Below are 17,354 nucleotides of genomic sequence, written 5' to 3'. Positions count from 1 at the left end.
AAAATCAGGAATAACTATAACTGTTGCTAAAACCAAGCATGTCAGCTAAAGACACACGCTTGTAGTTCAAAGAGAAGGACAAAGTGTGCATTCTTCACATTCTGGTAGCATCACAGGATAAGGATCTCAAGACAAAGAATATTTTCTTGTTATGACAAAAGTTTTAAGTTATGCAGTAAGGTCCCTTCCAACCCAAACTACTCTATGATTCTATGTGGTACATAGTCATAGTCAAAGCTTTCATTCAGGAGCTCAATCCTGCAAACAAGCTAAATACGTCACTGCCTGTCTTGGTCCTAAGTTTGAAGGCCAAGAAAAAGTTGCTCAATACTGCATGACACTACTTTAAAAGAAGCTGCAGGTATACTTCCTGAAGTCAGTTTCCTGTAACCAGGACTTTAGAAATCAAAATGGAGAGAAAGATATCAGAAGGCAAATTCTGAACCTAATCCCATTAAAAATGTAATCTGGGTCACAACAAATTAAAATAGAACTTATATGCAAAGGTTCCAGAATAACAAAGCAGTTTACAATGCAGTTATTAATAAGCAAAACAACAAAACAAACACATTCAGCAGGTGGGAGGCACTAAGAACAGGCACACCACAACTTCTCTGAATGTCTGGAATGCACACAGGTGGAAAAAATATGGCCATACAGAAATTGTGAACTACTATGTTCTGTACCAGAATATGATCAATCTGCTTCCTTTTACCACTCTGGAATGGGAACAGTGACACAAATGTTTATTAACTGCAAAAGGTAAACTAGCTTAAAATATAAATCCCATTCTTTTTCTTTAATTTGAATATAACTATTATAATAAGAAAGCTTCAAAACATTTAAGTAAAATTATCTGTTTCAGTGAACTAAACAGTTCAAGACATTCCATTACTGTACTCACTTGCCAGCTAAACCACCTCCTGGTGGTAAATTAGGGATATTCTCCGCAGTTAAAATACGAATAACATGAGCAAGATCAGGCATTCCTTCTTCACCCGATTTTTCCATAATTTCTAATTTAAAAACAGAAGAAGTTCTTAGATTACTGAATTAATATAATCTATTCCTTAAGACTCTAAAATATAAGATACTATCACTTTTTAACAAAGACATTATGGAAAAGTTACATGTAAACAGGAGAACATTCTTTACATTTTATTGTAGTCTTTGCATGGTGGAACAGAGCTATTTCAATCCATAGCCTGCTTTTCCAGTACTCTTCCAGCCATTTTCAGAGAAACTCAACAGTAGACTGAACTAGATGAAATATCCTGGAGAAAGCAGCATTTTCACTTTATAAAACAGCCAATGTTTCCAAGGAATTAGCTGTCTTACTTGATTGTGAGCAATACCTTATATTCTCAAAGTCTCAAATCTCCAGTGCGTAAGCCCCAAAACCACGAGGCAATAAAGAGGCATATATCATGGCCCATTATCATGCAAGTGGCCAAAACAGAATACAGCACTGAAAACAAATCATTAATAACATGGTATTCCATTTTCAAAGCAGAAGTATCACACAAGTCCAGTGCTAGTAAGTTCTGCCTTGGAAGAGAACTGTCTGAACTGAAGTCAGTTTTCACATTCATCAAAGCTACTGTAAGGCAAACATGTGATAGCTGCATATACATTCACATACACCTAACAATACCAGTTTCCAGTTATCAGGCTCTCGACATCCATCTACTACCATAGAAGAAAAAGGTTCACTAAGTTATCTACAAATTATAGTTGCATCCATGTGTAATATATTTTTAAGAAAAATTCTTGGTTTGAGCCACAAAACAAAGGAATTAAGAATGAATCCTCTCAAACAGAATCCTAAAATAACAAGTCAGACTATCTTGCACACTTTTCAAAGATAAACAAGTCACTCCAATTTCTTACAATCAATTATATTCTAGATGTCTGATTTGGAGCCTGCAAATAAATTCAGAAGAAGCTACCATTTGAGTTTCTGAAGTTAGTAGAAAAGTACATCACCCACCCACTTTAAACACTTCACACCCCAGGTTTCCTGGTATTTAAACCTAAGTCTATAATCTATCCAGAAAGCAAGTCATATGCAGGCTTCTCTCAGAACTACTAAAAACAACAAAAATATTTGGAAAGTACTTGCTTACTATGTAGCAGGGAGATCTGTAGGAAAGCTGCCCAAACGCAATTCTACTTTTAGAATAGTTTTACTATCCTGTAACCCTTATTAGACACTATGCTTCTAAACCTCGATTTTAAGTTGGCACCATATAATTTGCAAAGAATAGCCTGGGTAAACTACCATTACTCCTTTAAGTGATTGAACACTCATGCATGAAACTTCATGTATATGATCATCCATCCACTAAGAATGACTCATGGCTTGCAAAGGAAATGACAGCTAAATATGCATCTTAGGACTCTGATCACTCCTTCCACACACATTTACACAAATCAGTCCAAAGTCCTCCGATACATTGCACCCTTTTGGACAATAAATAATAAAATTTTGCTAATTCACATCTGATACAAAATGTGTGTAATGAATATACTGCTTTTTATATCAAAAGCACATCTGGTTCCATAGATACCAAAAGCAAACAAATAGCAAGAATTAAGAATAAAGATGACAGAAGTCAGCAACTAATACATGTCAATGCAAGCAAAGATTTTTGTATCTTCTTAAAAGGGAATTAAAGCAATTACAACTAAGGATTGTTATATATTTCTTAGTACTCGGAATTTTTACTTTATAACTTTTATTGTATAACCACTTTTCAGGGAGTGCTGGACTAAACTATGAGCACTTTCTCTCCATTTCTAAAAGGTGTCAAAACAGTAATTCTGGTGGAACTGATCACCTTCTTTTCCTGATATTAGGGTGAGTAATTTCATCCAGAACATGTCCTCCCTCTCTCACAGAAAAAAAAGCTTCCTGATAGAAAATCCGAGAATAAAGCAAATGACCAAGCGTGACCTTTTTTCATTACACATCAGTTAGCAGACACATATTGTGGATTTGTTTGACAAAAGCCACTACAGAAATAAACCAAATGTTTTCAGAAACAGATTTAAAGGCATTTACAAGGCTTTCATCTTCATCTCGATGATGTTGAGAATACCCCCACAATTACATTTTCCCCTGTGAATGAGCAAAAGACAATTGCAGAAACTTTTACAGCTGCATTGATAATATCATCGAGACATTTAAAGAATTATTTCCTAATATCATATATGCAAATCCATTAAAATCCACTGTAAAGTCTACCAGCCTACTACTATTCTTAAAATACTTATCCCTAACCCTTACTCCGAGACAAGCATTTGGACAATTTAGATAGAATTTTATTAAATTTTATAGAATGCAAGTCCCCAACTGGACAGTCTTACAAGTTTCCTGTGATCCAGCATCTCCTCTGATCTCCTATAGGATTATGACAAATCAGTTTTATACACAGTATATATTCCATATATATTATGGTCTGGACAGTGCATTTTATTTGAACTCAGTATCCATCTACTATTAAGACTATTTACGCCTACATAGAACACACGCCCCTGTTTATAATTTGAGGGTTTGTTAGTGGTCTGGTTTGTTTTGTTTAGTTTGCAGTTTGTTGTTTTGTTTTGTCTTTTTTTTGAATGCATGTCTGATATACCCTTTCAAATTAGATGAAACATATCAGAGAATTAAATTCTTTGCCTAGTTGTCTCTTTCTGTGACCAAACTTTAGATCTCCAAAAACCCAAAGAAAAACAGAACAGAAAGTAGCATTTTAAAGTGGTTGTAAGAAGACACCTAACATAACTTAACTACTGTCCCATACAACCTGCATTACTTTGGAAATTAACGAATTCAATGACTCAAATCATTATAAATAACTCTGTCATAACCTGTCCACTATAACCTCATGAATATTTCAGAATACTCTTGAATTGGCAGCTTTGGAATGCATTTATACATATTCTGTCATCATCAAGACCCAAACTAGCAAAAGAGCTTTGACATACAGCTCTTCCACTAGAAAGCTCTGTACACTACCACTTGCTGAGTTTGTTTTTTTAATAACTCTGTTAAAACAAAGACTGTGTTTTGTTATTAAAACAGTAACTGTTTTGTTTTAATAACTCTGGAAAGATCTTATAGAACTACTAACTCAACTCATTGTACAAATACACAGCATTCTACTTAGGAATGCACAAGATGGAACACAAAAGTTACACGTGTAGGTATTTAGCTCCTTTTAAACACAGATTTTTTTTATTATTATTATTATTTTCAAAACAAACACAAGCCTATCTCAAACAATGCCTTTCTCTTCAAGCCAGAGCTTAAAATGCCCAAGCCTAGCAGTGAAAATACCTCCTCTAAAAGGTTTGATGGGTTAGTTCTGTCAAGTTGAAATTTAAAGTCCACAAAAGAACAGAAAAATATTCTATATTGAATAGCGTAAGTTCCTTAATAAAAAATACATTGATCAAACTAGAATTGTTTCAGGATTTTATACTAAATGTCAATGTTGCCCTCATTTAAATCAGTCACTCAATGAAAGACAAGACTATCTAAGTGAACTCGCAGCTTCTGACTACATCTCCATCTTTGCAGCTTAGTAGCTCTATAACAAGCTAATTTATTTTCAGAATGTTTTTACTAAAGGCATAAATAACATTATTATTGTCATCATCTAGTCCAGAATTTTAATCATCAGCAAATTTTCTACAGATTCTCCCTATATACAATCACTTGCTGTAACCGAACGTAGATTCTCAGATGTAGCTGAAAACCCTTCAGACCTACAAATAAACTATAACTAATGTTCTTCAACATAGACATCCTAAGGGATAAACTAGAATACATCTAAAGATATACGACTTCTATCTTTTGAAAATAACTAGAAGAGATGATCAAATCCATATTTACCAACATCATAACTTATCTACCAGGCATTAAGCTTTTAAAATGTAAGGCAATTTAACCTTTCAAGTACAGCTGCACTTTTTCCAGACTACACTTACTCTAAATACAAATGCAAAACCAGTTACGGTAATTGTCCTTTCCTGATCAAAACGGCATTCCCACCTTGCAAAACTTTTCCTTATTACTCCAATGCTGGAGATCAAACTCTTTGCCCCCCACTTCCTCCCTTAATTTTTTTTTAAAGTTAAAAGTATTTCTGTTCACTGCTTAAACCTTTAAATTAGACTACTTTTTTAAATGAACCCAACATCTTTCCAAAGAATTCTCCCCATGCAGCTCAGTGGTTTGAGACATTTTGTTCTAGGTTCTCTGTATTTTTTGTGAACTAATAATACTCAAGGCACAGAAGTAAGGTAAAAATTGCAGCCCATCAACTTGCTTTTAAAATTACGATTGTGTCAAAATGACAATTGCATAGAATTTATCATGCATGCAGAAGTTCCTTAGAAAAGAGGTAAACAGTTCAAGTTCTTCTGAAGAATGTTTCCTTTTACTCTGCTTCTTGACAGAAGTTCCTCAAATATGCTAACTCTCATTCCTTGCTAAATATTTGACATTTAAAGACCTTGTACAATTAGCAGAACACAGAATGACACAAAGAACTCATGCAGAAAAAAAAACCCAATTTTTTTTTTTAAAAAAAAAAAAGTCAAGAAGAGCTGAAGCAACAGCTCCAAGCTGAACCTTTGAAACAACTCACTTGTCTGGAGGACTTATGCTTAACAATTTTGAGTTATATGCTGAATGGCTCTGCATCAGTTCTGACTACAAACTCTCCAGCTTTTTTGGTGTGTGTAATATTTGTTAAATGGGATAATATAGCTAGAACACATTTCTGCTAAAGCTTCTTTTTTTGGCAGATTAAAGTAGTAGCTCAATTAAGCTATAACACTGCATTATTAGTAGTAAATAGTGCTTTCTACGTTATTCTCAGTTAAATCCAGACACACTGATCAGAAGTTCTTTAACAGCTGTTCTATTACTCTTCTTATCATTCACTTACAGAAGCAATAAATTACACTGCAGTTCCATACACTTTTTATTTGCTGAGAGAGGATCCATGAGGAAGTTGGGAATACTAACCAACCCCATGCGCACACCTGACCACTGTCAGTGGACGTAACTGCTCCCGTCTCTCTCTTTCCCAGAGCCTATTAACAGCTTGTGTATTCTACTTGGACACAAGAAGACAATATGCATTTACCTCAACTAGTGAGAACTAGGAAGCCTGGGATGTAAGCCAAGTTCCAAGAAACATGCCTAGAGTTAGCATTTGAAATGGCTGGTAGCTCTCTCTAACCTCAACAGAAACTACAAGGACACAAGCCATTTCTCTTTAGATTACGTTTATGCAAGAGGGAAAGACACCATATGCATGACCGTATGAATGACCATATGCATTTAGGTATAACTTCTATTGTGGCCTGAAGGCCCTCAAATATTTAAAAATTCAGGTTTGTTACATGAACTATCTAGATTAATGGGACATTGACACAAGTACACAAAAAAGTCTAAGTTTACCTCATTCAGTTAAGTAAAAGTACAATAAAAAAGAGATATCTAGACATGAATACTAGTGATTTTTACAGCTGTTTCATACAAATTAAAAATTAATTTATAAAATATCTATAGTAAATGTAATTTCTCACATTAAAATAAAGTCTGTGAATTTCAGATAAGCAGCAAAACTAACAGTTGTCCACAGCAATGAAGTTACAGTGGCAGTATGCACATTTCCCTATTACTGTTGCATTTCACACTGACTCGGTGTTAAGAAAAGTTACGAATGGCTAGCGGTGGGATTTTTGCTATTGTACATCTCAGAGGATGCACAATCTCCTCTACAGTGCAGGATTACCTCTCATTTGTATCTAATGCTACCTATTTGGATATGAACTGCTTCCTAATAAAAGCAAATCCAATCAGTCCTTTCAGCAGCCATGTATCGATGTAACACCACATTAAAAAGCTAGTGGTGTCTCTCATATTCAAAGAAAAACACAAGGGATATCTATCTCCTATGTGATAGGGCTCGAATCCTGTATTAGTATTTCTCATCAAATAGTCATAAGAAAGGAAATGAAGTATTTTAGCTCTACAGATTATACACACCATGCTTAGGTGCCTGGAAAGATTCTGGATCCCTGTTGAAAAAAATTCGGTCAGTCATACCTTCCTCCACAAAAAGTGCTCAAGCTTAGGCAGTCAGTGGCCAGGAGCTGCGGTTTACGTCACTGAGACCTTGTTACAGTCTCAAAGATGGTGGCTTCATGCTGGTTCTGACCTGCAAAGTCCCAAACATCTCAGCACCCAAATGTAAAATTACTTTTGTGGAACTCTGCGGAGCAGTTCTGTAAACTGCCAATATCACAATTTTCCATGCCAGTATTGCATTTTCCCATATGAACACAGAGAAGTACCATCAGAATAGCAATACTATACCATAATGCTAAACCAGTGGTCTCAGAACCTGGCATAAACACATCTAAGAAGGCTATACGACTCATTATTCATCTACAAAGAGACCACCTCTTCATGGAACACAGTCAAACTTGGATCTGGTGATGAGAATACTATACCCCCCGGCCTCAAACAAGCTGAGAAAGGGTAAAAGTTACCTCACTAAGCTTTCTCTTCAGTAAACCCTCTCCTTCCTTGAACACTGTTGCTATAACTGATAGCTACAGCAAATGGGTTAATAACCTGCACCACCATAAGCAAGTGACAGTAGTTTTGGGCTGTTCTAATAAGATTACAGAAATTCAAAAAAATCATAACAACAAGGCTTTTGAAACCTCTGATAACTGCTTCTCCCTAATGACGCTACTTCACGATATTGTCCTAGCAATATTCATAACTGCAAGACAAACTGTTCCAAAAACTCAGTTATTTTCATGTCTGAGTTGCTTCTGCAAAAATCTGTGCCAACATAAGAACATCATTACAAAAAAAGCAAACTTACAATATGAATCCTGATCTTCAGTCAATTCTACCAAAACTGAACTACATTCGGATTCCCACAATAATTAAGATTGAAGAGACTAGGGGCCACTACCTATTCTCAGACCTTAGAACACCCTTAATCAGTGATAAAAGATTTTAAATTAGAAGCAAGTTTAAAAGCCTGCTTCAAATGTCAGCTTTTCTGACATTAAGAATGCTGCAGAAAAGGAACAGACATACAACAGCAAGCCTTTCATTCATAGCCAAGTAAACTTTCCTTCTACTGTTTCTGCTTAAGTGAAGAAGTTGCATTCAACCTTTATGAAGAGTTACAGAATCAGTGACTAAATGAAATTGGTTAGGAATTAATTTCAGTCCTCCATGAAAGTTCTAGATGATTATGGTTTTTATAAACACACACAGAGCAAGCATTCAGAATCCAAAGGAATGATTTTAAGGCTCTTTCATTCATAGGTATTTTGATTGTTTAAGTTTCCACTCAAGCATCTAAAGAAGTCATTGGTGCGAACAATAACAACTGTGTTAAACAAAAGCAGTTAAGAAAAGCCTGGATAATTCAATAACCTGTCCCTTTCTGAAAAGGCAGTACAGCTGCTTCATTTTGTCAAAAGCTTTCACAAAAAAAAAAGGAAGAAAGTATCAGAAGTATCATTTTTAATATTTTATATGCAAGACATTAACAATATCACAATTTACTTAGCTGATGTAACACTTTGCAAGGTCAATGGTGCATGTTGACCTGTACAGAGAGAAGTAGAAACCTAAAGTCTGCATTAAGAAATTGCTTGTGGAATACCAGGATAAAATAAACACACAGCTTAAAACATTCTTCCTGACACAGATATATTCAGAGTTGTAACTAGGCCTAAATGTGACCCAATACACAGTGGCATGATGACTTTCAGGGTTTTTGTTTTCATGCTCAGGAAGGTTGTGACATCATTTCTAATGAACAAAATGGATTCCTTACCTTCAACTCGTGATTCCAAGTACTTATCCAACTCGGCATCTTTTTTTACTGCCTCATCCGAGACCTTAGGAGCATTTGAAAAACAAACTAGTACGATACTCATGTTATCACGACTCCCCTACACAACAACAAAAAAAAGCAGAGTCAGGACCTTTAGTCTTATTTTTCATTTTTCTAGTCTAGTTACATTTTAATTTGTTCCAAATACGGTACTATAGATATAGCCAGGAAAAAATAAACCCGGCAATAAAACTACACTTTGATTAGTAACAACTTCCAAACTTCTCAACTAAGCTACTTGCTAAATTTAATTTTACTGATTTTTACTGTACATTCCTAGTCTTAAAAGTTTAAAATATTTAATGGACTTATTTACATGTCAACTGTTATTAGTAAACATAATAACAGGAAAACAGTTCAAAAATTAGACAGTCATTTAATATTACCTTAATCAAAGTTAAAAAAACCCTCTCAATGCAAAATGAAATGTAGAACGCGATAACTAGGCTACTGAAATGGCTAGCACCAGCTACTGATTTATTTCAGTTTGAGAGCATTCACAGAAGACATTATATTAATTACAAATGTCTTTATCAGAAGGCACCTATGTCATATACAGCACCCTGAAGAAAGTACGTACAAAATACAAATTCATTTAGTATGGCCAAGCTGACCTAACAGACTATCATGTGCTCAACAATATCATCCAATGGCTTGAAAAATTGATATTAACTGATGTTAATTTTAATGCCAGTTCTGTACTAGTAAGCTCTGATATTGCCTTCCTGCTCATATCTAATTTTCAAAATTATAATCCACAGCCAAGTTTAAAACCACAGTGTTTAAGTTGCTTACAAGGAGATACAGCAGAACCATAATTTAAACTTCTGGTTTGAAATCTTAACTTTTTTTCTTGGTCGAAGCTCACGTGTTATTAGTTACTGCATATTATTTCTGTGTAAATCCCATCTTCTGGAGAGTCCTTATCTATCACAACTCCTTCTCTTCAATAAAAAAAGTAGGAATCTGACAATAAAGTCCTTCAGAAGTACTCAAGAATTATTCTATGTTTCCTTTTGTACCAAGCATATAGAGACACATATCTCTTACAGCAGTTAACATTATGTGGTACAATTCTGTACCTGTCCGAAGTACCTTCGGTACTCTGTCCGAAGACAGAGGACAACATTCTAATATCATTACAAACTGCAGAGATCCAGGGTCCGATTTGATAAAATAAACATGAGGCCAGGGCCCAGTGTTACTCAAAGTATGCTAGAGCGACCATGTTTTAACAAGGTCAGTCAAGTGCTTGGTCAGAGAAGCCATGGCATTTAAACCAATCATACAATGGCCGGTATATGCTGGAATATAACCCCATGTCTGAAAAAAACCCACAAACTTACTCTTTAGTGTTAAAATTCTGAATTTTAACTTTGCCCTCAAAACTGCATGTTTGCTCTGTGGAATGAAGGAATGCTATTTGCACTAGTAGGAATCTCAGGGAATGCTGGAAATGGTATACCTATGAAATATTTGTTAACTGACCTGTAGTTACTCCAAACAAACCCTAAATCTGAGGAGTGTAAGCAAGCTCAGAAGCAAAAGTAGTGCTTCTTCATCTACGCTACAATGACTGAGGACACCATTCAGATGACACATAAACCATGCCTTGAAGAGGAGGTGGTGCAAACACTGGTTTTAAGGATTACGAACAACGCCCAATTGAAAGAACAAAACCCCCAAAACATATTGCATAAATTTATACATTTTAATTTTTTTGTATTTCAAAACAAAGTTAAGTGCTGGAACTATATGCAAGTGCTATTTTGAGAAAATAATAAACCTTTATTTTTGCAGCTGCTACCACCTCTCCAGCCACAAAGGAGGAACCTGTATATTCTTCAGCAAGGACATATAGTCAAGTAGGTACAGGTCCAAGGAAAGGAAGTGGGAGAAAGGGAAGACCAGGTCCACAACTGCTGTTAACACTGTACCCATCTAAACAGAAGACCATTTTAGAACAGCTGCTTGGAGAAAACAGTTACATACCTTATGTAAACAAGTGTCCACTACCCAATTGCACACTTTTTCCAGGTCATCTGATACTTCAAGTCTAGACTTAACAAATTCACAGAGCTCTTCATTGCTCATTACATCCCAGATTCCATCACAAGCCAAGATGATAAACTCATCTTCTTCTGCCCTTAAAATTTCACAAACCTCAGGCTCTGGAGAAACAAGTTGTTCTGTAGGGCCTTTACCATCAACACATTTGTAGTCATAGTCCCCCAGAGCTCGCGAAACTGCCAATGAACCATTAACACGCTGAATCATTACACTGCCTCCTGCATTCTGGATTCGCTCCTTCTCCCTTGGGTTGCAAGGTTTGTGATCCTGTGTTGAAAAACAGACTTGTCCATTCCTATAGAGAACAGCACGTGAATCACCACAATTGATAAAGTATACATGCTCAGGTGAAATCATAACTCCCACTGCTGTTGAGCCACTTCTGTCCATCCCATTTCTGAGGTCTGAGAAATTGCGCATGTACTCATCAATTTTCAAAAAGCCAGTTCTGATTCCACTCTTGACATTTTCCACTGAAGGTTCAAGAGCAGATCCAGGTTTTTCTGTCGCCCTAAAGTCTTCATTGTTAGTGATGTGTTCTAATAAGTGCGTGGAGCAATAATTTGCAACACGAGATCCCGCGTGACCATCATAGACAGCGAAAAAGGACCAGTCCTCTAGGCCATGTGGAATACCTACAACAGCTGTGTGAGCGTCTTCCATTTCCACTCTCCATCCCTGCATACTGCTGAGGCCGTAACGCAAGCCATTCCCTGCACCATGAGCATTATGTTTTTCAGTTTTTGGTTTATCCAAAAATGCACCCATGTTTATGCAATATTGAATCTGGAAAACAGAGAAGAAAAGTCTTATTTATAAAACCATCACTCCACACAATCTTTGTTTTCCCTTTCCTTTGTTTCTTCTTTATAAAACAAGAGATAAAGCATGCACATTTGCAAAAGTCAATGACTATAAAGGGAGACAAAAGTAATTAAGTATGAACTTAGAGACCTCTGTTTGCACTTTTGGTGGAGTGTTGTATCTTTTAAAGAGCTACTTAATAAAAATTAAAGGCTCTCCATATGAAGGCAGAGTAGTTCACACCCCTTTGCAGCCCTGCCAATCTGTCATTCTCTGCAGGAACTAATGTTTGTCATTTTTCCAGCATGAATATCACTCCTATACCCTTTTCAGTTTTATTGTGGCATGAAAAAAAGCCAATACTTCATAAATAGCAACTGACTGGTCTCACTAGCTTTGCCTGATTGTGCTAGTTCTGTATTCATGCTAAACACGGCAAGAGTGACAATAGGAGAATGCAGACCATCTGCCAAAGGAAACAAGAAGGCAAATCCCACAGGATCCTACCTCTCACAAAATTCTCTTAACGAATTATATCTAGTCCTTTTTAAGACATTTCTATTTTTACCATCCCCAAGACATTTCTGTGCTTACATGTGATTTTAAGTCCAAAGACATTGATTTTGATTTTAAAATGTACCCAGTTACAAGACACGTGAGCTACACAAGGGAAGAAAATAATCCATGGCAAGTTAGAAGTCCTTCAGTATATGAAGACCTAATTCAAAATACATGAGAAAGAACCATCTTCAGAGAGCAAGCTTGCACGTAAAATGTGAGTAAGGTATGCTGAAGCTTTAGATGATTTCTGACTTCCTCCCCTGTACTTGGCTTAGTTGTCCTTAGCAGACCTGAAAAATTACCTTGCACTTCATAAAGTCAGCGGAGAATACATTTAGTTTAAAGATCCCACAGTACTTTTCTGAGAACTTCAGAAACTCTGATATGCTAAAAGTTCAGAAACTCTGATATGCTGATCATGCTAAAAGTGACAGCCCAATGAAGCCCTTAGAGATTGGATGTGAAAATTACACCAAACTTCACACAAAAAGAATTTAAGAAAATACTGCCATGTCTGATTCTGAGTAGTCAGACACTAGGTCTCCAACATTAGTATCCACCAAGCCTGCAGAGTTGTGATAATCTAGTTCTGGTTTAAGAGTTTGTTACCAAATCACAAAAAGAGGTAAAAAATCCTTAGTTCTACCATTCCCCTCATCTAACCACATTTTCAGCATACATAGCTTACGTTGACAGGAGAGATTAAAAGAAATACTAGAATACACCCCAATGCACCTCCCCCTCCCTTCTTGGAGTAGAACTTCAGGGCTTTCCTCCAGAAAATTCAAACTTCACACTACCTCTCTGCTAGTGATCTCTGTGAAGTGCCAAGGATCCCCACTATTACACAGACCTCCAACAGCTGCTCACCAGTTATGCCTCTTTTGAACTGTCTCTCCCACTCTTACTTAATACAAATTTAGACAAACTTCCCCATATACGGCAGCAATCCATATCTGGTTTACTTTTTAGTCTAGTTTTACTCACTGTCTTAATTCAGGTTTAAATGGCCTTTGACCCAGGCGCTACTAGCATAATGCAAAAGGAAATCACCTGGCTAAGTCAAATCAACTGAGAAACGCTAGAAATTAAATAGCTCTTATGTTTAGGTACTATGCTATGTTCTAATTACAAGTCTTCAAATTATCTGTTCTGACATGGAATAAAATACTAATGTTGACTCCAGTTTTAGAAAGATTTGCTAAAGATGATGATTTCTTAAGCAGTCGGCTAGAAATTGAGGTGTTGCATGGACAGTATAAATTTTAACACTGTGCAATTACCCCTTCTAGTTCAGCTACGAAATACCATCATGATTATTGATCATTTCTCATTTATTAGAGAACTCTACACTTGCATATTGTTAGTTGTATCTATGCACCAATCTTCTGCTATCAAGTGTGATGTTACAACACACAAATCCTGTACTTAATTGTCTTAAGTAGCTATCAAAAACAAGGAAGTGTGACACCAGAGAAGCCGCCTTTGCCTCCAAATTGATAATTTCACGTACAAATCTTTAGATGCAGAATCTATGTTAAAACCAAATTAAGAGAACTTCCTCAAAGGCTGAGTCAATTTGATTTTACTCCATAAACACACAAATAGTCCTCAAAATGGACTTTATAAAGCAAAACCAGGAGTACCAACTTCATGCATAATGGCAAATTTAACACAAAAAGGCAAGTTACACAATACCCTCCCGCATCTCATGTTCTCAAAACTACTTTCCCTACTTAAACTCTTGAAAAGTCATTAAGCCCTTTCAAACACATACTATCCAACCTAAACTTTCCCCACCTTCCCAATCAGATCAATTTTATGATATTATCTGGAGAATTCCACACAAAAGAAACCACAGATAATCTCTTTATTCTTCATCTCTATAGTCACGATCCACTGGCCTCTAATTATATTATCTGGGATAGCAAAGATGAAGATAAAAAGACAACAACCTTACGTTATGCATTGTAACGTTCATACTATGTACTTCACAAGTGAAAGTAATAAATTATATTCTGCTCACAATTATTTGCATCATTATTTTTCCTTCTTTATACGAAAAGAATATTTGCAACGCTAAGTCAGTGGAAGCACAGTATCAGAAACAAGGTATTCACTGCCTAGTGAAATATGCAGCTAAAATGCTTTTCTGAACGCTTTCTCTTTAAAGACTGGATTTTGCTTTGAAATAACAAACCAAAAAGAATCTGGCGAATGGTGTCATCAAAGCAAAGCAAGGCAGTGCTACAGACCACCACAAGCAAGTGACCTCAGCAACTGATATTCTCTGTTAAGAGGTGAACAAGTTCCACATAATTTAATAGTTCAACTAATATCAATAAAGGAGATTCCTGAAAGGATTGTAACAGCTGATAACGATTAATTCACGAGCAACATACAATATAAAACTATTTTAAAAGCACACAAAAAAATTCTTACCAGTAAGATGTAACACAGGACTGAAATGCTGCCAAAGTGACAGAAGTCCCCCAGCACTTCAGACCTTGTACAAGATTCCTTTAATTGAGATAAGTGCATCCTTATGTTCTTTAAATAAAAAATGTGGAAGAAATCATATGACTGAGTAAGGAAAAAGATCAAAACCTCTCTAAATGCAAAAGCCTGTGAGTTCAATATTAAGTGCTGCGTTTCATATAAAACCACAAATATATAAAATTCATATTATTTATTAATATATATTATTTTATTTATATAAAAATGTGTAAAAAATGTTTAAAAAACACCCAAAGCATGTTCCACATCTTAGCTTTACTTATTTCATAAGCAGCTTCACTTCTTACAGCACAGGAGTGAGAAACTGCAAAACCAGACTGTATTCTTCACATTTTAAATATCCTATTTAATATTGACAAATCTTTAATAAAGGATGCAGAGACTGACTATCAATCAGTAAGAAAACAAGAAGTTCAGGAATCAAATTATGACTGGTCCTATAAAAGACACCAAAAACACAGAAGAAATATTTCTATCACTGTGTATATTATACTACATAAGGAAGCAACTGGTTTGAAGACCAGCTGAGAAAGTCAAGTCAAGTCATTTCAGTAACAATGGAAGAAACAAACAGCAATTTCACTTATGCATTGACACTCAGGTTTTCAATCAAAATTATCAGCACAAAGATGACTTAAAATGTATGAACATCTGTTCTGTTAAAAGCTTAAATTTTAAAAGTAACAGCTTTTTACATTTTAAAAATACTAAGAAGTTACAGAAAATAACAAATGAATGACATGGCATGCAGACGAGTACAGTGTATTCCTATCAGGTGTAAAGCATAAATGTAAATTGAAGTTCCCATCTACAGTGCCAACACACACAATCATCTTTAGCAATAAACTCAGCTGTGTATGTACCTACGTGCAACTTAGTTAAGTAAATCAGAGATATTCTGTGGTATCAAACTTTACTTTTTTAGTAAATCAGCTTTTTTTTTAAAAAAAAAAAAAACAACAAAACAAACCCAAAACACAATACCACAAACAAAATACTACTTGTTTTCTCAAAAAGGAAAGGTTACAAAAAGAAAACAGTTCCACTGGAAAACCAGTACTCTGGTACTCACATTTAGCTTTGTCCTTCCTTTAACATTTCAGGCTAGATCAGTAAACAGATTGGAGCACCTAAATATGGGACTTGGCCAAACTGACCTGCAAAAATCCTACAGAAGGCAAAACCTATTAGCAGTCTAACCCGGTGTTTCCATCTCTTATTTTAAGCATACTAGGCTAGATACAAGTCAGCCCTGACCAAAGCACCTACATAACATTTATGTCAGGTAAGAATTCACAAATTACAGAATCCTAAAACAATTCCTGTTGGAAGAGATTTCTAGAGTTCATCTAGTAAAAAACGCTATTCAAATTTCAATCAATTCAATATCCAACACCAAAGACAAGGCTCAGGCTATTCAGAGCCTTGTCAAGTTGTGAACCTCTCCAAGTGTGGAGACTCCATAGCCTCTGAGCAACCAGTTCATGTCTGACCAAGTTAATACTGAAAACAGAATTCTCACCAGTGCAACCTGTGTCCTTTGCCTCTTACGCTTTCATTACATAGCTCTGGAAAGAGCACAGCTCTGCCTTTTCTATATCCTCCCATTTCAAAGTTGGAAGACAGCAACTGGATCTATCCCTTGGCCTTTTGCCCTCCATACTAAGGGAACTCAGCTGGCATCTCTCCTCACACATCACGTGCTCCTGCTTTTAAGTAACAGTGGTCCTCTGCTCAACTTGCTCCACTATGTCTATGCCTTGTATGGGGAGCTAACACTCCACACTATTCCAGCTGCAGCCTCATCAGTTCCAAAAAGAAAAAAATAATCACTTTTCCCAACATACTGGATAAATCTTTCCAAATATGGCCCAAACTTTCACCACTGCAGATACACCGCTCCCTAATGTTCAACTGGCTCATCCCAGTTGCCCACCAGAAGCCCGTGGTTCTTTTTTTCTGCAAAGCTCTTTCATAAATAGTCATCACCCAGCCTGTATTAAGGGACAAGGTTAGTCTATTCCAGGTACACAATCTTGTCAAGGTTACCATCAGACCCTTTGTTCAACGCGTCAAGATCTTTCTATCCAATGCTAAGGCTTGCCCCTTTGGCTTATTGACCACTTCCCCCAATACGGTATCAAATGTGCTCAGTGTGAACACTCTTCCACTGCTTAAGTTGTTAATGAAGACTTCATTATGCTTCCTCCTCCCAACAAATCAAAACATTTGAAGGATTTAAGGCATTAAGCCCCAAACATATTTGTAGAGCAAGACTCAGTCTTGAGAGAAAACACAGCCAGCAGAGGAACAGATAAGGTGTCCACCTTCAGCCAGTAATTCAGTCATAGTCTTATTCAATATATATAAGCCCCAAAATTCAGTACCCCTTCAGCCTTTGAGATTTAATTTCCAAAGATCCCATTTTAAAGGGAAATTCAATTGTGGAAC

General features: G+C 36.1%; 1 protein-coding gene across 11 annotated transcripts in view; it reads right to left on the bottom strand.

Moving 5' to 3' along the window:
• The window catches only part of PPM1B (protein phosphatase, Mg2+/Mn2+ dependent 1B), a 64,634-nt gene that overhangs the window by 11,821 nt on the left and 35,459 nt on the right, over nt 1-17,354 (bottom strand). For 9 of the 11 annotated variants that reach the window (XM_054062109.1, XM_054062103.1, XM_054062106.1 and 6 more), the window contains 3 exons: nt 10,944-11,807; nt 8,892-9,009; nt 905-1,016 (listed from right to left, as the gene is read on the bottom strand). In XM_054062109.1, the coding sequence (XP_053918084.1) occupies nt 905-1,016; nt 8,892-9,009; nt 10,944-11,789 (1,076 nt within the window). In that variant the 5' untranslated portion in view covers nt 11,790-11,807. Of the gene's footprint in view, nt 1-904; nt 1,017-8,891; nt 9,010-10,943; nt 11,808-14,828; nt 14,853-17,354 lie in introns of those variants that run through there. The other 2 variants (XM_009559448.2, XM_054062110.1) reach the window with 2 other exon arrangements.

The sequence above is a fragment of the Cuculus canorus genome, chromosome 3 (genome assembly GCF_017976375.1).
Source record: "Cuculus canorus isolate bCucCan1 chromosome 3, bCucCan1.pri, whole genome shotgun sequence".
Taxonomy (NCBI): domain Eukaryota; kingdom Metazoa; phylum Chordata; class Aves; order Cuculiformes; family Cuculidae; genus Cuculus; species Cuculus canorus.
Note: the sequence above shows the minus strand (reverse complement) of the source record. Positions and strands in the feature narration are given on the sequence as shown.